At 45.5% G+C, this 22014-nt stretch overlaps 2 protein-coding genes across 2 annotated transcripts in view; both read left to right on the forward strand.

Moving 5' to 3' along the window:
* Positions 1 to 1233: 1233 nt before the first annotated feature.
* LOC129195035 (uncharacterized) lies at positions 1234 to 1833 on the forward strand (the record flags this gene model as incomplete). Its single annotated transcript, XM_054800735.1, has 1 exon — positions 1234 to 1833. A coding segment is annotated over one exon (279 nt), but the record flags the coding sequence as incomplete, so codon positions are not given.
* A 4027-nt stretch (positions 1834 to 5860) lies between these two features.
* Positions 5861 to 22014, forward strand: part of LOC129168242 (thyrotropin-releasing hormone-degrading ectoenzyme-like) — a 38301-nt gene continuing 22147 nt past the window's right edge. The window contains exons 1-5 of the mRNA XM_054753268.1: positions 5861 to 7089; positions 7503 to 7747; positions 8790 to 9066; positions 14184 to 14310; positions 18553 to 18707. Coding sequence (XP_054609243.1) covers positions 6595 to 7089; positions 7503 to 7747; positions 8790 to 9066; positions 14184 to 14310; positions 18553 to 18707 — 1299 coding nt within the window. The 5' untranslated portion in view covers positions 5861 to 6594. The remainder of the gene's footprint in view (positions 7090 to 7502; positions 7748 to 8789; positions 9067 to 14183; positions 14311 to 18552; positions 18708 to 22014) is intronic.

Here is a 22014-nt window from a genome sequence, read left to right on the forward strand (position 1 = left end):
GACTTCATTCGTAGGGGCAAGTCATGTGTTCAACGTGCACACACTAGCTCCGCCCACGTCCTTCAAAAACACAATCCTACACAAAGTGTGTCTGCGTGTGAGTGCGTGTGTCAGACGGGAGCTGGCACACTTTGTTTGTCTCCAATGAACACACACACACACACAATGTGACACCAATCTGTCTCACACACACACACACACGCGGGCGCACAATTTGAGGTGTGTGTGTCTTCTGTGTTGTTGTCATTTAGCATTAGCTGCTTTGTTAGCATAGCTCCTACTATATGTGTGTGTGAGTGGTCTAAAAATAAAACTTTAATCCTACTTGACACTCATCTTTAATTTAAACATCAACCACCAACATACACGTCAACAACACACACGCACACACACACACACGTCTTTTCACAATTTCCTGTGGTGGACAACTGATGCAACATGCAGAAACACACACATTGGCATGACAACTGTGTGTGTTCGTGTTCATGTGCCTTGTGAGCACATGTACACTTTGTGTGTGTGTGTGTGTGTGTGTGTGTGTGTGTGTGTGTGCACAAACAGAAGAGCTGAAAGGTGTCGCCATGGAAACACACAGAGACGCGGCATTAACAAGACAAAAGAAGTGACACTTTGTCGTGAACCTCGCTGCTGCTTCAACACATTGTGCACACTCTTCCTGGTTCTGACTGAGTGCCCCCCCCCCCTCAGGTGATCAATTATGTATTAACGTGCATCCCCTCCTGTCACAGCGGGGCTTGGGTGAATAAAACGAGTGCTCTACGTGCGCGACCTTGCACAAGGACGCCAGCGCCAAAGGTGTGCGTGTGCACATTTTAGTACACAAACATCTGCCCGCCGTGCATGTGTGTGTTTGAATGTTAACTTCTTGTGCACACCTGTGTCTGCTGCGTGTGTGTGTTGCGCACGTCCTCATCCAATAAGTCACTGTGCCAACACACTCGTGTACAGTCGTGCACGTCACAGGTCCACTGAAATGTGTGTGTGTGTGTGTGTGTGTGTGTGTGTGTGTGCTGACCTTGGAAGTTGGTTTGTGACGGCTGATGTGAGTGTGCATGTCTACGCCAGTGTGCATGTGATGTGTTGACAGTAAGATTACACACATAAGTGTGTGTGTGCAGATGATCTCTGACCCCAAGAAGAAGAAGAAGAAGAAAGAGAAGACAAGGAAGAAGAAGAAGAAAAAAAGAAGAATAGAAGAAGGAAGTATAGTGAGAAGAACGAGAAAAGAAGAAGACGAAGAAGGAAAAGAAAGAGAAGGAGAAGAAAGGGAAGAAGGAGAAGGAGAAGAAGGTGACAAAAAAGAAGAAGGAGACAGAGAAGAAAAAGAAGAGGGACAAAAGGAAGAAGAAGATGAGGAAGGAGAAAGACAAAAAAAAGCAGACAAAGAAGAAGGAGAAGAAGATGATAAAGAAGCAGAAGGAAACAAAGAAGATGAGGAAGGAGAAGAAGGAAACAAAAGAGGAGACAAAGAAGGAGATGAAGAAGAAGTAGAATGAGAACAAGGAGAAGAAGAAGGAAACAAAGAAGAAAAAGGAATATATGGGGGGTGGAGGAGAAGACGAAGAAGGAGACAAAGAAGAGGGAGAAGGAGGAAAGGAAGAAGAATATGAGGAGGAAGGAAACAAAAAGAGACAAAGAAGAAGGAGAAGAAGTGGACCGAGAAGAGGGAGAAGAAGAAAAAGCAGAAGGAGAAGGTGACCAAGGAGCCACAGACGTAGAGTGAGAAGAATGAGAAAAACAAAAAGATGGAGAAAAAGCTGATGACGAAAAGAAAAAGAAGAACAATAGGTAGAAGAAGGAGGAGAAGGAAAAAGTAGGGAAGAAGGAGAAGAAGTGGTACAGTGCAGAAGTACAAGAGGGAGAGGAAAGAGAAGGAGAAGGAAATGAAGCAGACCAAGTAGAGACAGTACAACAACAACAACAACAACAAGGAGACAAAGAAGAAGAAGAAGAAGGCTGAAAGGCAGAAGAAGAAGATGAATGAGAAGAAGATGAAGAAGAAGAAGTAGTGTGAGAAGAACAAAAAAGACAAAGGAGAAGAAGGTGATGCAGAAGAAGGGGATAAAGAAGTAGAAGGAAAAGAAGAAGAAGAACAGGTAGAAAAAGGAGAAGATTGGGAAGAAGAAAAAGAAGAAGTACAGTCAGAAGAAGGAGAAGCAGAAACAGGAGAGGAAGAAGAAAGAGAAAAAGGCAGAAAAATAGGAGATGAGGAAGTCGACAAAGAAGAACAAGGAGGAGAAGAAGAACAAGAGAAGGCAAGGAAGAATGATCATGAAGATGTTTGACAGTAACAGTGCCACCTGGAGGAGTTTGAAGTAACTCACTTAGCCAGCTCGCATCTCCTACAGGTCATTCAAAGTCAAAGAGTGTGCATGCGTGTGTGTGTGTGTGTGTGTGTGTGTGTGTGTGTGTGCGTGTGTTGGCGTGTGTGTGTGTGTGTGTGTGTGTCCTGGGGCAGTGGACTATCATCCTCACTTCCTAATGAGATTTACTACTGCCTGCTACACACGCACACACACACACACACACACACACACACACACACACACACACACACACACACACACACACTAATCTTAGCTGCTGCAGTACAACATCCCATAATAACAAAGTCAGTCTCATTGATGACTGTCAATCAGGGTTTCCATGGTGACCAATAGTATGCCAGTTGGAATGAAGGCGAAGAGAACAATCTAGAAGGAGCTCTCTGTTATTGATTTGTGTGTGTGTGCGAGAGAGAGAGAGAGAGAGAGAGAGAGAGAGAGAGACCACTTTGTGTCACTTGTGGTGGAGGTTGTCAAGTCATTAACAGCAAAAATGCACACTTAAATACATACAAACGCACACACACACAAAGTGTGGGGGTTTTGAGAGGGGCCACACAAAGTGACACAGTACTAAGTCTCTGTCACATTGATCAATGACTCACACACACACACACACACGCACGCACACGCACGCAAACAGTGAAGAGCAATTATGAGGCGAGGCGGCCATGTTGCTAAGTGGAAGACAATGGGGACTCCATGGGGGGCACACGGGAAGTGATGCTGTCACTTGTTGTCTTTGAAAGCAGCTAGGAGGAGGAAAGAAGGAAGGAGGCTAGGGTGCAGTGAGGAAGCAATGAAAAGATGACTTAGCTGACTCACACATACACACACACGCACGCACACAGACACACACAAGCGGTCTTGAACACATCATTGCTTAGAGTGTGTGTTTGTTGAGTTAAAAAAAAAACTCCAATCAGTCTCAAAGTCTACCTGAGAGCGTGTGAAGACGACGCGTTCCAGCTGGAGCTTTACGAGCCAAACGCCGCCACCACCGCCGCTGTTCGCCGTTGGTGCTGCACTGCATCTGCTTTATCGTTTTGATAGTTTTTACGCCTTGATTGTTTCTTGACGGTCTTCAAGGCCTCCTCTGGGACCAAACAATCACATCACACACTTTCATTACAGCTGCAATAACTTCTAACCTCTTTATGTGTGTGTGTGTGTGTGTGTGTGTGTGTGTGTGTGTGTGTGTGTACGTCAGCCACGTTCCAGCGGCCTCTGACCTTTCTCTGCACTCTGAATGACTGCGTGTTGCACGTGCACGCCCTCGAAATGGGCACGTAAGGTCAGCGCCGCTCTCTTTCCTGTTGGTGTTCTGATCCGATAACCTGTGCATGCTGTAGGAGGATGGTTGCCATGGTTACCACAGCGCGTGTACATCTTAACACGCGTATGCGTTATTTGCATGCACTATCGATAATGCAGTGACACTACAGTAAATCAAATACAAAGCTACTTCCTGTTTGTTGTTGTCGTGGCAACACAAACATCCTGCGCCCAGCCGCCTGCATGTTTCCCGCCATTGCACAGCTGGTTTCCATAGCGACGGCGGCAGGCTTTGGGGTTCACAATGAGCCGAGTGTGTTCGGCTGCAAGGGACAGTGAGAGCCAAGCCAGCTCCAGATGCATTGTGGGTACCATGGGGGCAATTTAGTTCAAGTGGCTCTGTCTCCACAAAACACACACACACACACACTCACACGAAGCTGAGTTACAATGCAATTTGCAGAGCGAGAGCTTCACTGATGACCTGGTGCCCGCCGGCCTTTTTATTTATTATCTGGCAACCAGAGTCACATTTACTTTATCTCTTATTTCTACATTTATTTATTTGCTATCTGCCAGCCACTTTGGTTTAGCTTGGCTTAGCTTAGCCTAGCCTAGTGCCTAGTGTTTGCACAGTGCTTCTTGTTAAAGAGGTGTGCTGCAGGCTAGCAGAGATGCTAACGTGTCACGTTGCTATTACTGGGTGGATGCCACCAGCGAAACAATTCCTGCTTTATGTAAGTCAGCCTCTGCTTGTAATTGAAGCGCTGCTGAAGAACAGTCAATTTGCCAAGCGACTCATGTGTGACTGCTCCCCCTGCTGGTCCTCACAAACACTGCAGCTCTTTGCTTTACATGCTGGAGGCTACAGTTTGACCACTTTGTGCAACAACTAACAACTGTCTTTATGCCTTTTTCCAAGCAGCAGGTGCACTTCCTACCAGCAGGAGGCGTCATTCTACCAGCTGCTAATGAATGGACTCCATTGATTTGTCCAACAGAACCACAAGCAGAACCTTATTGTTGATTTAAACAAGGACTCCCACGAGAACAACGCAACACACACTACAAGCTCGTTCATCATGTGCGCCCTGTCATCTACACACACACACACGCACGCACACACACAGTTGCTTTGTTAGTGCAGCACTCTGTGTGCGCGTGTGTGTGTAGTATGCTAATAATTCCAGCAGCAAGTGTAGAAGCAATCAAAAAGCTCTCACTTTTAATCAGCATCACACTGTGCTAAACACACACACACACACGCACACGGAATAGTAATGTAGTAGTTCACACGGCTGTCACGGGATCAACAACATGAAAGCGCAACGAGACATGGTTAAATGCGCACACAAAGGTAAATGACAAATTAAGGTAAATTGTCACATGACCACGTCAACTAGCCGTGGGACTCAACCTAAACAGGAAGTGAATAAGTGGGCGTGGCAAAGAAAACACTTAGAATGTCGATTGGCTGGCTTTTTTCATTTGACTCCGCCTCCAGTTTATTGCGTACCTGTCAACCCTATTTTCCCTGCTTTCCTGTCTATAATAGTTACATTTTAACTGTCACAATCCCCCCCCCAAAAAATTTTTCCTGTCACTCGGATTTCCGAATTTCCAAAGATTATTGTGGAAGATCAAAATTTCCCTTATTTTACCTCATTTTCCTGTATTTTTAATGCGAATGTTGAGAGGCATGCTCACACGCACACACACGCATTATAATATGTCTTACAGTGAGCGTGTGTGTGTGTGTGTGTGCTTGAAATCCATGCTCCCGAGGCAGGCTCTCCTCACTGTCTTCCACCTTAATCCACTTGACTCAAACACACCTCTAATTGGCAATGTGTGTGCGTGTGTGTGTACGTGTGTGTTGTGCTGTGAAGCCCTCTAGAGGCCACAGTGGTCACTGCAGCTATCTTGCTGGTTAGCAGTTAGCCAAGATGTCCACTTTGTGACAACTGGGAATCAAACAACGACCCTGTGACAAAAACATGACCTTCATTCTAGCAACATATGTATGTGTGTGTGTGTGTGTGTGTGAAAACAGTCAATATGTGTTTCCTGAGGGCGTCACATGTTTGTCTCTGTGATTGGACGCTGCACCTCTCCAACAGCAGGTGGCCACGCCCCCTGGTCACATGATCGACTGACAGGTGTGCACCACGTGACTTATTTTATTTAAAAAAAAGTCTGATCGCGTGATTACTGTCGTTCCACCGAAGCTAGTTAAACATTTTTTCTTTTACCCACGAACATTCGAACACGCGCTCAATCAGCGAGCTGCGTGTGCACGCGCAGCACGAGACATCCTCCTCCTCCTCTTCGTCATCTTCATCCTCCTCCTCCCTCCGCGTGAACGGAGGCTGAGAGCAGCACTCGGGAAGGTTCTGAAGGTTCTGTTGGTTCTGAAACAGACTTTGTCGCGCGTGGAAACGGACGTGTTGGTTCTGCTGGAGCTTGAACGGAGCACTGACAGCTCGGTGGCACCGAACCTCAGAAACCTTTATTTCTCCGGGCTCACTTTGCTGTGTTCGGGATGTTCTGGTGATGTCGGCTCGGTGGATCCGTATTACCGCGTTGGTTCGGCCTTTCCTCCCGAAATGAGAGTGGACTTTAGCGTGACGAAGGTTTTGTTGGACTTGTGGAGGGAACCAATCAGCGGCCGACCATGGATGGACAACTCCACGAGGGAAACACTGAAGTTAATGAAGTGTTAATTGTCTCCTTTGAATGAAAATGTATTACAGTTTATTACAATTTCATCAATCAATTAATTTAATGTGTATCATAAATCGTATAAATATATATTGATATATTTTTAGGTTTATTTTCTTCAAGTGGATAAAAAAAGCTTTGATCTTTTAAGCTAAGACCGCCTCCTGGTGTCAGATTGGTCCTTTGAGTGGCCTCCAATGCGAGACGGCCCGCCTCCAGGCAGAGCAGGTCAGAGGTCAAGTTGCCCACCTCCATGGGACTGAACGACAGCAGCCCGGGCGCCATGCGCAACGGCCGCGGCCTCTCAGAGCAGTGGGCGGAGTCAGTAGCGGTGCGGCCTCGGACCAGCGAGCGTCACATGACCGTGCACAAGCGCCTGATGCTCGCCTTCGCCCTGTCCATCCTCACACTCATTGTGGTTACTGTGGTCGCCGTGGTGCTTGGCGTGCGCTTCGAGGAGTGCGTCGGCCCGGATGAGGCGGCGGCGGCGGGGGAGTCGGGTCCTCGGGGCCATGGGGCGTTGCCCAAGTTGAACGGCAGCAGAGGAGAGAGGGTGTGGGACAGGGGGGAGGAGGAGGCGGGCCAACCCTGGAGGAGGTCGCGTCTGCCGGGCTCACTGAGGCCACGTCACTACGACATTGTCCTCGCCGTCTGCATGGACAACTTCACCTTCTCTGGTGAGGTCAGCATCGACATTGAGTGCCTCAACGCCACCAGAGTCATCGTGCTGCACGCCGACCGTCTGCAGGTACCCGCCGTACGCCATTTTTGTTCCGCTCACGACTCCACGACTGCGCTTCCTTCTTTGACCACTTGTGGTTATCATCATTTCCTGTTTGATCACATGGTCCTTGCCTTGACAAAAATATTCATTGGGCTCATTTGCATAGCGGGTGTGGTCAGCACAGGCCCACCCCCTTCCTGTATCATCAAATCAGCCCACATCCTGTGTGTTAGCATGTTGCTATTGTGGTTATTTTTGAGCTTCCTGGGGGGCTAATGACGCTGAAACATCCTAATTAGCCCCCCAGGAGCGTATGGCTAATGTGACAGCAGCTTCAGTGAGGTCAAAGGTCAATTTAAATAAGAGTAACAATCCCTCTGGCCGTGAAGGTGTTGTTTTTTTGGTTAGCATTAGCAGTCACTTCCTGTCTCTCGCAGGTGGAGCGCGTGTCCGTCACGGCGGAGGGCGGGGCTGGCAGCCGCGCTGCTAGCAGGCCAGGGGGTGGAGCCATCCGCATCCACCGCCACTTCCCCTTCCCAGCCAATCAGATGTACGTGGTGGTCCTGCACCGGGAGCTGAAAGCTAACCGGAGCTACCGCCTCAACGTCACCTTCGACGCCGCCATTGAGGACGAGCTTCTAGGATTCTTCAGGAGTTCGTACATGATGCACGGCGAGAGGCAGTACGTACATGCACACACACACACAGTGGAGCTGCAGCAGGTGGTTGCTGTGGAAAAGGTCACACTTCACATCCACGTCATTGATTATCTCTCACACACACACACACACCTTATGAATTTATATATAACTTATAAGTCTGCTGAAGCCTGGCAAGACACCCTCATACATTTTTAGACTTGAAGGAAAGCTTCTGATTGGTCAGGGCAGCAGCATCACGGCCATAAAAGGGCAACACTTCTCCTTGGTTGTAGTTTGGAATGAAGGATGTCGTTAGCATTAGCTGCTGCTGAATGCTAAGTGATGTATGTATAATAAATGTGTGGAGAAGATTGAAGGTGCTTTATGTTCTCCTGCTGTGATGTTCCACATTAGATCAGACCCTCAGTGGTCCACTCTTCACTGCTGACTGCTCTCTGTTCAATACTGGATCAATACACACACAAACACACACACACAGTCCACTCTGTCATTAGCTACAAACACTACTCTTATCAAGCATGTTCACACATGTTGTGTGTGTGTGTGTGTGTGTGTGTGTGTGTGTGTGTGTGAGATTGAGGATTAGCAGCGACGCGGCTAAAGCTGAGCTTTTTTCACTGCTTTAGATGACAGAATTAATTCATGTACACACAAACAAATACACACACACTAGATGACGGAAGTGATCACCTGACACCGCAGTCTGAAATAAAAAAAAAATCAGCTACTTTGTCCTACTTTGGAACGTTCAAGAACTCTTGATCCATCGCCGTGATGTTATCAATGCCCCTCCCCAGAAACCTGAGCCATGAAGCCCCGCCCCCTCCCTCGCCACGGCCGTATCAGTTGCAGGTTTTACACCAGAAAGGCCGATTCAGCAGCTTCTTGTGTAAAGCTATAGCGCACACACACACACACACACACACACACACACACACATTAGGATTCAAAGATGTGAAAAAGTTGAGTCATGATCTTTTCTCTGTGTGATTTCCTCGCACCAAAGTCTCTCTTTCTTCTTCGCCCCTCGCCTGACCTCCACTTCCTGTTTATGTCCCTCAGCTACCTGGCGGTGACCCAGTTCAGCCCGACGCACGCCAGGAAGGCCTTCCCGTGCTTCGACGAGCCCGTCTACAAGGCCACCTTCTCGCTGAGCCTGCGTCACGACGCTCAGTACACGTCTTTGTCCAACATGCCCGTGGAGAGCAACTGGCCGGCTGAGGACGACGGCCTGCTGACGCGGCGCTTCGCCCGCACGCCGCGCATGTCCACGTACTACCTGGCCTGGGCCGTGTGCAACTTCACCTACAAGGAGACGCACAGTGACAACGGCGTAACGGTGAGTTGCCATCTTCGCACGGTGTGATGCGAAGCTGTTGGGGTGGTGGCAAAATGCAGTGAATGTGTGGGTTCTTCACGGACGAGGCCGAGTGTTGTTGTTGTTTTTGTTTGAGCGTCTTGAGAGATGAGCTCATCAAGTTCCTTCACACGCGTGACTTCCTCCTTGGTCACAGCTGCGCTGCGTTAGCACTCGCCAAGCCACGGCAGCTGCGGCTCGTTGGTGGCGCTCCAAAGGGAGCACCAATGTTTTTCTGCTGATTGTGTAGTGTCAGCGGGCCGACTTTTACGTCCATTTGCACTATGACTTGTCAACACACAACTTGTATCGGCGACACACACACACACACACTCGTATAATTATATTGTAATACAAGGACAAGGACGTGCACGACCTTGTTTCTCCTCTGATTGTTTCTGTCAGTGTAATGACACCTCATCCATCTTCACTCTCACACACACACACACACACACACACACACACAATTCTAGTTTGAATCCTATCCTGGTGGTTGAAGCCTTGGTGGAGGTCGTGTTGCTACAACAGCATGAATAGGATCATGTGACCATTTCACAAAATGTTTGCAGGGAGTGAGTGTGTTTGAGGAGGAAGTCTTCTCAGTAACAGTATCACTCTCATATGCAATATCTTGTTAGCGCCTGCAGGCAACCCTCTGTGTGTACGCGCGTGCATGTGTGTGTGTAAGTGTGTGTGCGCAGCATCAACAGAAGCAAAGCTGTGAGAGACAAACGACTTCATTATGTGACAAATGAATTGAATGATAAATCTCTTTTGTTCTCCTTTGTCAAGCTCTCTCTCTCTCACACACACACACACACACACACAAACGTGCACCGTAGGAGGCAGCTTGTGAGAGAGTACACCGGGGTGTCCAAACTTTTTCCAACGAAGCCCACACAGTGAAAAATGAAAGGATGCAAGGGCCACTTTTGATATTTTGTACAGCACGATATGCTAAGAAGTTATACGTATATTGCGGTTTGAATATCGCTCCCTCACTGTATTGCAGTTTTTCAAAAGATATTTAATAAATGATCTCAGTTTGGTGCTTGACTGTGGCCTATTATTAGTAAAAAACGTTGAAAGAGAAGTTATATGTGGTATTTTGGTCACTAGGCATCAGACATGACGTTAGATTGCATTACCTTTCACACTGCATGGGGACTGGCTAGTGAACCAGCAGAGCCGAGCTGACATGCCATGGCTGAGATCGAGTGGGGAAAAAAAATGTTCTTCTCTTATCCCGTGTGGAAGTGGTAAGATTTTGGTAAGCTTCTTTGTCCTAAACAGTCATAAACAGATTTTCTATGCTCAAACTACGAAAATATTCCATTTATTAATAGTGAATCCTACTTTGTGGAAATTCACTTACTGCAGTCAGGTCTGAAACCAATTAACCACAATAAACAAGGGACGACTGAATAGTTCAAGAAAAAAACTGCATCTCAGTTTTTGTGATATCGGGGAAAAAGCCTGTTATTAGTATCAACTTTGCTCCTTTTTTCCAGTTTTTGCTGTTTGTTTGTTTTTTTTTTCCCAAATATTTAAGTTTTCTTGGAATCCAATAATAATGGACTTTATTCCCACAATAGTATATTTTTTTTCTTCCAACTAATTTTATAATTTTCCAAAAATGAAAATTTTATTTAGTTTTGTTCATGATAATATGACTTTGAAAAAAAATTATATTTCAACTTTATGCTACTAAAATGACATTATTTTCCCTCTTAATATTGTGAGTTTATTCTCATAAAATTGCGACTTTTTTCTTGTTAAAATACAACTTTTTTTCTTTTAATATTTTGACTTTATTGTCATAAAATTGCAGCTGTTTTTTCATTTCTGCTGTTGTTTTTTGTTTAATTTTCCCACTATATCAACTTTTTTCTTGTAAATTTTTTTTCCTCGTAATTATGACTTCATACCCATAATATTTTGACTTTAGTCTCATAATATAACTTTTTCCACAACATGATTTTCCCAAAATTACAACTTTATTTGTTGTTTTGTTTGTTTGTCATAATATTCAGATTTTAGTTTTGTTTGTTTATATAACAGCTTAAACAAAACAACTTATCATTTTTTTTCTTTAATATTTCAACTTTATGCTGCTAAAATGACATGTTTTTTTTCTCATAATACGTTATTTTCATAAAATAAATTTTTCTTGTTAGATTACAACTTTTTTCTCTTGCCTTTATTCTTTTACAATTCCTGATGATTTTACCATTTTTGCTGTGGTTTTTTTTTTTTTTTTTAGTTTTCTTGTTAAATTATATTTTTAGAATGTGCCGCGGGCCAATTAAAAAAAAAAAAGAAATCCGCAAATGGCCCCCGGGCCACACTTTGAACACCCCTGGAGTACACGCTTATGTAATACGTCACATCATAGCAACGGTGGATCCCAGTACATTTGCTTTTCAGTATTCCTATCCCCTCAAATTTGCAGATTTTTGGTCAAAAAGGAGTGTTGTTGGTGGGAAAACCCGCCCATTTGTGTGTTTGGTCTTTGAAAATAGGTAGCTTTCCCGCATATAGTTTGTAAATACATGATAATTAAGCATAAAATGTATGTTTTTAGCATGTTTGCGTCCTTTGTTGCAAGTGATTAATGGCAATTAAAGACGGAAAAGGAGTGTTATTGGAGCTGGAACTGATTGATGTGCTAAAACAGTCACTTTTATTGCAAATGTTGATCCAAAATCGTAGGATGTCAGCGTCAAGCTGCGCAGGATGGTTTGGGGGCGGAGGAGCGAGCCGGCATAGCGTCATCCAGGCTTTATTAGAGTGTCAAAAAGAGGCATTTTTATGCGTGTTTCCATTACTCACTGGGATCTGCTGTCCTGTAGAAGATTTCCTGGTGTCAGCGTTTGCCATTGTACTTGTGAAGTTGTTCACTTAGTGTGTTTACTGGTCAGTTGTTGACTTCTGACCCCTGTGAGTGGCATGTTGACCCTCTTGTCGCCTCTTTTCCTGGCTGTCGCAGTGGAGACGTCCGATGTGGAGGCACCGCTGCTATCAGTCGCTAAGGTGCCCGTCAAACCGCCGCGGCGACAACGCCGCTGTCACCTCAGCCGTCAGCCAAGGGCGACTGATAAGGGTGATAAGGAAACGGGATGACAGGATGCTTCAGATTGGCCTCTAGGTTTTCATTGCGAAAATACATCTCTAGAAGACACTTCTAGAGGGACTACTACAGGGACAGTGCAATGTGTTGATTGGTGGACAGAGAATGCTCACTTCCTCAATGGCAATGTTGTTTGAAAGCAGCCTACTGCTCTCGTCATCCTCACGGGACCACTTGTCTTGAAGACAATCTCTGCTCAAGTGGAACGTCTCCTGACAACTCAGGAGAGACGAAGACGTCTTGTTGCCACGGCGACGCTAAGTGACCTTTTAGTCTGCGATGAAGGGCGTCAATGTTGTCTGTCTCAATTCGCACACTTCCATACTGACACCATACTTATGCACTTATTCATACTTATGCACTCAAAAGTGCACAAGTATGCACTCAAAATGCTAAGTGCAAAATGCTAAGTGTAATTATGCACTTAGACACATACCTTTATGTATGTACTTGAAATGAGATTAAGTGTAAGTATGGAAGTCCATACTTACACCCTTGTGTATACTGATGCAAAATGTTAAATGCTAAGTGTGAAATGCAAAATGCTAAGTGTAAGTATGCATGTATGTACTCTAAATACAAAGTGCACGTTTGCAAAGCCATACTTATACACTTTTGCAAACTGATGCATTCAAAATGCTAAATGTAAAATGGGGTAGTATGCCTCTATATACTTATGCACACAAAATGCAAAGTTGATGTATGGAAGTCCATACTTATGCAATCGTGCATACTTAAGCAATTAAAATGCTCAGTGTACGGTAAGTTTGCAAATCCATAGTTATGCACTTATGCAGACTGATGCACTCAAAATGCTAAGTGCTATGTGTAAAATGCAAAATGCTATGTGTAAGTATGCACTTATCCACATATTCTTACCTACAGTATGTGCTCAAAATGTTAACTCTAAGACTGGAAGTCTTTACTTATGCAGGTATGCATACAGATGCATTCAAAATGCTAAATGCTAAGTGTAAAATGCTAAATGTAAATATATGCATCTATGTACTTATGCATACTTATGCACTCAAAATGCTAGGTGGATGTATGGAAGACCATACTCAGTATAGGCGGGTTTCCGTGTAAAAGAACGGCATCAGCGTATGCCGATACTTGCTTTATAACGCCGATCACATGCGGCGATTAGCTCCGCCCCCATTGCAGCATCCAGCCTATAGCGATCATCTCCCGCCCACTTTCCCTTCACAAAGCCAAAACAAGCATGGCTGCCGTGTGGGACTTACCTGTTGTAGTGAGAGTGATCTAAGTTTTGCACCCTGCAAAACATGCTAGGGAAAATGTCTCTTGCGTGGCATTTGGGGGGCGGGCACTTGGCAGGGTGTGGTGAGTTATCATGGCTCGCAATGTGATCATGAGTCGGGCGGCGGCTAATGTAGCACCAGTGTGTGCGGGAGGCGACAAACAACGGCGACCGGCGAAACCCACCGCCAACGTGCAGCAAACCGCTCACACAGGAGGCGACGAGCGGCTGTGACCAGACAACGGCGAGCGACGCAACCACATCCAGAGCGAATTGTACGAGTCTCCCACGGTTTTGATTGGCTGTCAGATGTGGAGGGAATTTGGGGATATCAAAGGACAGTGTCCTCTTTGCACTCAAAATGGTAACTAAGTATGGAAGTCCATACTTGTGCAGTTATGCATACGTACGCACTAAAAAGTGCAAGTATGGAAGTGCATGAATTGAGACACAGCCGTTCTCTTCTTCATGTTCCATCAAGGCAACAATCAGGCCAGTCACGTGACCAGGAAGTATGGATTATTGATCACACTTGTGTGTTGCACGTGTGGGCCTCACATTCCGCACATCTGCCCACATGATGCTCATTAAGTGGAAGACCGCGATGAGTCACATGATGCTCGTTGACCTCTTAGCTTCAACATCTGGCTGCATCATTAACAACGTGTCTTTGTTGATCCCAAAGAAAGTTCTGTTCTCTTCCCTCAGATCCGTTTGTACGCACGGCCGGACGCCATTGCCAGCGGGGCGGGGGACTACGCGCTGCACATCACCAAGAGGCTGCTGGGGTTCTACCAGGACTACTTCAAGGTCCAGTACTCGCTGCCTAAGCTAGGTAAGCAGCATGGACACGTCCTCTGATGGGCTAGTTTGGACCTGCATCGTCATGTTGCTAGCATCAATGAGCTGTGTAACAGCAGTGTGGTCACGCCTCTGTTGTGTGTGGTGGGCGGAGCTAATGTGACAACTGTGAGTCCACATTGGGACTGTTTGACGCGCCCAGTCTGTCCAGATTGTCTGACGGGGTGTGACATTTATATACTGACATTTAAGGCCTCATTAGTGTCCTGAGAAGTGTCAACTGTCAATCAATCATGAGTACAGCGGCCTGTTAGCATAGCTACATGCTAACAGAGCAGCAGTCTTCTTTGGCCTCCTCAGACTTGACATCAGCAGATGTTAGCAGGTGTTGATGCTCTCCTCCATCTGTGTGCACGCACTCACGCGCGTGTGGGCCATGTTCATGCCCGCGTCCACACGAGCGAGCGCGCTGATGTTGACATGCGGCCTCGGCCTGGCTCCTCTTTCTCGCTTGATGAGTGCGAGGTCCCAGAGCCGCCGGGCGCCATCTGTTGTCAGTCCGGCCGGCCCGCTCCCCCGAGGACCACAGAGGGACCACATAGACTCCAGCGTAGCGGCAGCACAATACGAGTCAGCAAAACATCTTATTGATGACAAACACCGTGAAAACATGTTAGCTTTCAGAAAAAGTCCAAATCAGCCAGATGAAATCATAATAACAGTCAGGAACGTTGGACTATGCTCTCCTGGCTCGGACGTTGGTGTCGTAACTAGCGAGCAGCTCGGCAGAGCGTGGAGGCTCAGGTGATCCGCCCGCCCGCACAATTGGAGTCAGTGTGTGTGAGAGCACGCCAAGTGGACTGATGTGTTCTGTTGAGTTCTGGCTCCATCTGGGATCCGCAGAGACGCACAGACAGCGGCGCCCGAGGACTCGCGCGCACACGCGCGCGCACACACCTACATGCCGGGCTCGCGCGGCTCGTCTTTTCTCTCTTTGTCTGTCCGCCTCGGGCCGACACGCAACAACAGATGGACTTAAGCAAAACACACACACACGCACGAACACACACACAGAGCTGCAGGCCAGTCAGCTGTCTGCTTTTCTTAACCGCCTCCAAGATGGATCAGAACCAAAGCAAAGATGTTCTGCTACTACAATTGGATGATAGTGCGGACCACACTAACTCTTTGCTTTATCTTTGTGTCCAATGTTTGGACGCTCTCATGTTGCTGCTTTGTGTAAAACGTGGTGAAGACTCCTCCTCCGTAGTGACACCTGTAGGTAGACATCGCTAACATCTTACACACACACACACACTCAAGAGTTCAGATCTGGTTGACCTCTCTTGGCTCAGCATCTGTTGCCATGGCAATATCTCTCTTGACTGCCCATCTGCTGTGAAAGTCAATCAAAGTCAGCAAAGTGTCAAAAGTTCTACTGAATGTCTTCGAGAAGGTTTGCTGGACGGATGACAGCATCAGCGATGTCTCCAGCTTGTCTAAATGAGGTCCCAGTTCACTTCCACGTCCAGAAGAGTCATCTTCATCCCAGACGTGATGTGGAAGAAGACGTGTCGGCGCCAATCGATCCTGCGTCGCTCGTTAGTGTCCTCCTGCACGCCCGAATGGACACATTAGGACACGTGTGCTGATCCAATTAGGACGTGTCAGAAAAACTTCCATGGTGGTCATTCTGGACAATTAGAACTGCTTCTAGAGGTTTCTGTCATGTGATTCCTCTACGCTGCTTCACACACATTGTGTGTGTGTGTGTGTGTGTGTGTGTGTGTTAAGCACGTCTCTGCGGACCATTCCCTTGGGAGCATCTGTGCAAGCTGAAAAAGGAAAGAAGGCAGCAGCAGAAGGAAACAAAGAAATAAAATTGCGTCCATTAGTTACACATGAGAGGAAAACAAAGACAAACCTATCAAACATCACTTTACATCATCAAATCATCCCACAGTCAACAAACCAAATAAACATTACACTTTGAACACTACACCGCATACTATCTATGCAAGCTAACCACTACACATTCATCATACATGCTAACCACTACATTCTAACAGTATTGCCAACCTTACATTTTAACTACTACATGCTAACCAAATATGTAAACCATGCATGCTAACCATATAAGCTAGCCATGCATGCTAACCACTACATGCTAACTATGCATACTAACAACTACATATTAACAATACATGAACGCTAACCACTGCAGACTGTCTTCGTGTTTGACACATGCTTCAAATATTGCAAAAAACACTACATTCTAACCGTGCATGCTAACCTTGCATGCAAACCACTACATGCTAACTCTGTTATCCACCACATCTTCCATACAACCATACATCCTAACCATTACATGGTAACACGGATGCCAACCACCACATGCCAACCATGCATGCTAATGACCACATGCCAGCAACATTGCTAACCACGACATTCTAACCATACTTGCTAACCGCTACATGCTAACAATATTGCTGACATTCTAACCGTCCATGCTAAACATACAAGCTAGCCATGCATGCTACCCACTACATCTTAACCATACATGCTAACCACCACCAGCTAACCATGCATAAGGCTTACTACAACATGCTAGCAATATTGCTCACCACTGTAATCTAACCATAGATGCTAACCACTGCATGCTAACATTGGTGGAAACCACTACATGCTCACCATGTATGCTAACCAGTACATGCTAACAATACATTCTAACCACTACATCTGAACCATACATGCGAACCACCTCAAGCTAACCATGCATGCTATCCACAACATGCTACATGCTAACCATCTATGCTACATTCCACCATTATCCCTCAGGATAATGTGTGTGCATAAGGTGTGCACGCTCTATTTCCGTCCTAAAATAAGAGCTAATTGATGAGAGTGTGGCCTTTGTGTCATGTCTGCAGGCTGCAGTCACACTTTAAGCTCACTTAAGATTATTAGAGACAGAAGTGGTTCAGCCTGGAGCTCCGTGGACGCCGCTGGACAGCACTTCAGCACACATCCTCGTAATGAGCCCCCTCACCAGACCCCAAGGACAAACCAGCATGAACTTCATGTCCTCTTTGCACGGCAGCAGCGACGGCGTCCGCAGTCAAGTCGAATGCGGCTCTTACACCTTGCACACGGGGGTCAAAGCAGACCCAATTTACAGACTTCATAGCACCGGAGAGGCTGTTGACAAAGCTCTCCGCAGTCGCCGCAGCAACTGGGAGGCGTGAAGAGCGAGACAGAAGGTGCGACGCCAGGAAGCAGATGGAGGGGACGACTTGTGCAAAAAGAATAGACACACAACAGCAACTTGATGACAACTCTCATTATGTATAATCAAACAGCTCCTTGCACTGCCCCCCAGTGGCTCCTCCAAGCAACACGTGACTAAGTATGATGGTCACGGCCCTCTGACTGTCCTACTCACATTACAAAAATAGACCTTTTGGCTATTTCCAGCATCATGCTATCTTCACCTTGTGTGTGTGCGTGTGTGGGTGTGCGTATGTGAGGTAGCTGGCTGTCTTTGTCTCCGTCACAGAGACTAAGAGAATGTGTGCACTTGTCTTCTTGTGCAGACAAGACGCCTCAGGCACCTTTCAGGTGAATCACATGAGACCAAGCACACTCTAAAAGTGTGTGTGCGTGTGTGTGCGTGTGTGTGCGTGTGTGTGTGTGTGTGTGTGTGTGTGTGTGTGTGTCACTGCAGTAAAATGAAACGATTGGTTCCACTTCAGTTTAAATGTCTAATTCCTTTAATGTCTCATTTGCATATTCCACCTTAAATCTCATTTGCATGAGCGCCGTAAGTGAATGAGTTCTCATTTGCATATCCCGCCCGCCAGCCAATCAGCTGTCAGTGCCGGCTCAGTCGTGCGGGAAATGAACCAATCGCATGTCGCCTTAGAGCAAACGCCAGCTTGTGATTGGCTGCGTGACAGAACTTTGTTTCCGTGGTAACTAAACTCGTTTTGTTTTTGTCACGCAGTGTTAGTAGTTAGTGGTGGTACTAGTTAGTTGTAGTTGCCGCTGACTGACAGCTCGTGAAATCGCACGCGGTAAAAAGCGACTCGTGAAAATGTCATCATGACTTTGCTGAAAGATTGCAGTCGTGAAATCATTTTTATTTTTATTGCTTCATTTTGCATTCTGGTCACGGTGACTTTTCATGAGCTTCAGCAGCGACATCCACTTCTTCTTCGACAAAAGTACTGGGACAGACGTCCCCATCGTGATCGGCCGCGTCTCTTTTTGCCGTCAGACCTGCTGGCGGTGCCCAAGCATCCGTACGCCGCCATGGAGAACTGGGGGCTCAGCGTCTTTGTGGAGCAGAAGATCCTGCTGGACGCCGACGTGTCGTCCTCGTCCTACCGCATGGAGCTGACCATGGTGGTCGTCCACGAGATCTGCCACCAGGTGAGCGGAAGACACGTGATGCGCATGCTGTCACTCTTTGCCCTGTCAGTCATCTGCTGTGACGGAAAGAGACAGGAAGTGATGAGGGAGAGTGAGAGAGGGGGTTGGAAACAGGAAGTGGAGCAGAGAGAGAGAGAGCGACGTGATGATGGGACAGGAAGCTAAGGAGACAGAAAGAGAGCACAACACCCACAATGTGCACTCTTAAATAAACACAGTGGACTGATGAGGGTCTTCAAAGTTGAAGTGAGGGTCTCGCTGCCACGGAAAGAACGTGACGCAGTCAGCATCAACACGAAGGCCTGAATGAGTTGTGACGTTGTTTTGAGTCCACGTTTGTTCAGCTTGTTAACGAGCGTCTTTGCTGTCGCAACACATGCTGCAGTCTTTCATGTCCTTCTGCCTGCGTGCGTGTGCGTGTGTGTTTAATAAGCCAGTCAATCTGTTTTTCCTGATTCTTCTTCCAGTGTTTGTCACTTTCAATTCAACACACACACACACACATACTCGCGCACTATTCAGAGTCAGTGTCACATCTGTTTTAGAGGTGTTGTCATGGCAACAAGCTCAGAGACATACATTGTCCAAAGTCTACAAGTGTTCTTTGATGAGATAGTCAGTCACTCTCATTAGGGCTGTTTTTTTTTGTACGCACGCACACACGCACACACACACACACACGCACACACACCCACACACACACGCACGCACGCACACGCACACACACAGAGGGATCATAGAGTTTATGAATCATCAGTTTTTTCTTTCCACCTGACTACGTGTTTGCTAGACTCCGCCGTCACCTTTCTTCTTCCTTCTATTTCTTTTCATTTTCTTTTTTCCTTCATCTTTTCCTTTTCGTTCTCTTATTTTCTTCTTTCGTTTCTACATTTTCTTTTTCCTTTTTTCTTCTCTCTCTTCTTCATTTTCTTTTTTCTTTTCTCGTTCTTCTCGTGTCTTTTTTCGTTTCTTTTCCAATTCCTTCTTCCTTCTTTTCTCAAGTTTCTTCTTTTTTCTTACTGGTCTTTTCTTCTTTATCTTCTTCCTTCTTTTTTCTTTTATTCATTTTTCTTCTTTCTTTTCTATTTTTTATCTCTTCTTCATTTTCTTCTTTCATTTCTTTTTTCTTCTTATTGTTTTCTTTTCTTGCCTTAATTTGTCTTCTCCCTATTCGCATTTCCTTCTTCCAATTTACAGTAGACGACCCTACAACGTAAATAATCCGTTCCGAGAACGTTTACGTTATAGGGTTTTTACGTTATACGAAGCGTAAAACACATGTAAATAGCCTAATCCGTTCCAAGATCTTCCCAAACTCACCCCTTTGGCCCTTCAAAATATTCAAAGTCCACCAAATATGGTGGGAAAGTATAAGAAAACGTTAGCATAAACATAGTAGAGTAACATTCCAATATAAAATAAGGTAATAAATAAGATTACTGTAAATGAATAAAACTGAAAAACAAAAACAATCAACTAGTTCAAGGGCGACTACGATGAGGAAGGAGGTTGAAGGGAGAAGCCTGTCTCTCACACAAACTCACGTACGCGCTGCAGAAGTCAGCCAATGAGATGAGCGCGTAGGCGGTGCCCCGATAACCAGCCAATGAGAGTGTGAAGCGTCAGAAGGCATCACCAAGTGAACTCTGTTAGTCATGGGAAATGTTTCCCTCTCTCTCCGTCACGCGAGCTATTCAAAGCGAATTTCTGAACTTGCACCGACTTGACGCTTTACGTTATATGGAATTTCTTACGTAATACGATGCAGAAACTTTCAGTGGAATTTACGTAAAAGGAGGTTTACGTTATGCGAGGTACTATTATTATTATTATTATTATTACTATTATTACTATTTATTTTTTCTGCTTCTTTTTCTTTTCTGTTTTATGTTATTTTCTTCTTTAGTTTTTCATTTTGTCTTCTTCCTTTTCTTTTCCCCTTTTTTCTTTGTTGTGTTTTCTTCTTTCTCCTTTTTTTCTTCATTTTTCTTCTTTCTTTTCGTCTTTCTTCTCGTTATTTCTTTCTTTTCTTCACTTTCTTCTTCATTTCCTTTATTTTCTTTCTTATTTTTCTTCTTTCTTTTCTCAATTTGCTTCTTTTTCCTTTTCATTTTTCTTTTCTATTTTCCTCTTCATTTTCTTCTTTCATTTCTTCTTCTTTCTTCTTCCTTTTCTTCTTATAATTTTTTTTACTCCCTATTTGCATTTCCTCCTTCCTATTCGTATTTCTTCTTTTCTTCTTCTTTCTTTTCCGTTTTCTTTTCTTCATCTTCATTAGGTTTTCATTTTTTCTTCTTTCTTTTCTTGTCTTTTCTTCTTGAGCTTCTTTCTTTCTTTTCTTCATTTTGTTCTTTTTCTTTCTTTTTCCTTTCTTCTCTTCCTGCTTGTGTTCATTTTCTTCTTTCTTTTGTTGATTATATTTTTTCTTCATTTTTCTTCTTCTTCTATCTTTACACGTTGTTTCTTCTTCCTTTTGTTTCTCCGTTTCACAGTTTGTGACAAAGTTCAAATGTTGGTTTCAGGTGCTGCGCTGACCCTGCAGCTTGGGACTGCAAAGTGCTGCTCATTTTAGCAAGCTCGGGTGATTGACACCTGCACGGACCTCTTGTATGCGTCACTCGCATCGTTTATTCACTGAGAAATCATCCGGTGTTTATAAATAGAAATCGTTTCTCCACGTACGACTTTGATTGGTTCGTCGGCCAAAAGTAACTAAACGTGTTTAAATGCCAAGTGCCGAGCAGCATCGTTAAAAATAATAATCTTGCTGTCGCAGCAATCAGCTCTAGGTGGATGCTGAAGTGTGGCCAGCACGTGCGCACACACACACACACACACACACACACACACACACACGCACACACACTGTTTGTGCAGGCAACCTCATTATAAGTTGGCAGCACACCGTGCACATGAATATTAATGAGGTCAGCTGGGGAAGTGAAAGCACCATCAAAGTTTTTTACTTGTCAGAGACGAGGAAGACACCACGCTAACTTTATTTATTGTCATCATCCTCCAGCTCACATTGTTTGTTAGTTAGTGAGTTCATTAGTTAGTTGGGGGACGCCATCTTTGTTTGGTTCAATCATCCTTTGCTGTGTCAGCAAAGCCTCCTGTGGCGCACTGGGTGTTACCACGGCAACAGCAGCCAGGTCAAAGACGCACTAATGAAGACCAGTGAGAACCAACGACCTTGTACTGGCGCAGAGGTCAAAGAAAAAAAGAAGGTCATGCAGATAGCATAGCAGAGGAGCAGAGTCTGGGAGTCTTTGTCATCCTGGTTGTAACACTGTTCCACATGATG

The sequence above is a fragment of the Dunckerocampus dactyliophorus genome, chromosome 15 (assembly GCF_027744805.1).
Source record: "Dunckerocampus dactyliophorus isolate RoL2022-P2 chromosome 15, RoL_Ddac_1.1, whole genome shotgun sequence".
NCBI classification, from domain to species: Eukaryota; Metazoa; Chordata; class Actinopteri; order Syngnathiformes; family Syngnathidae; genus Dunckerocampus; species Dunckerocampus dactyliophorus.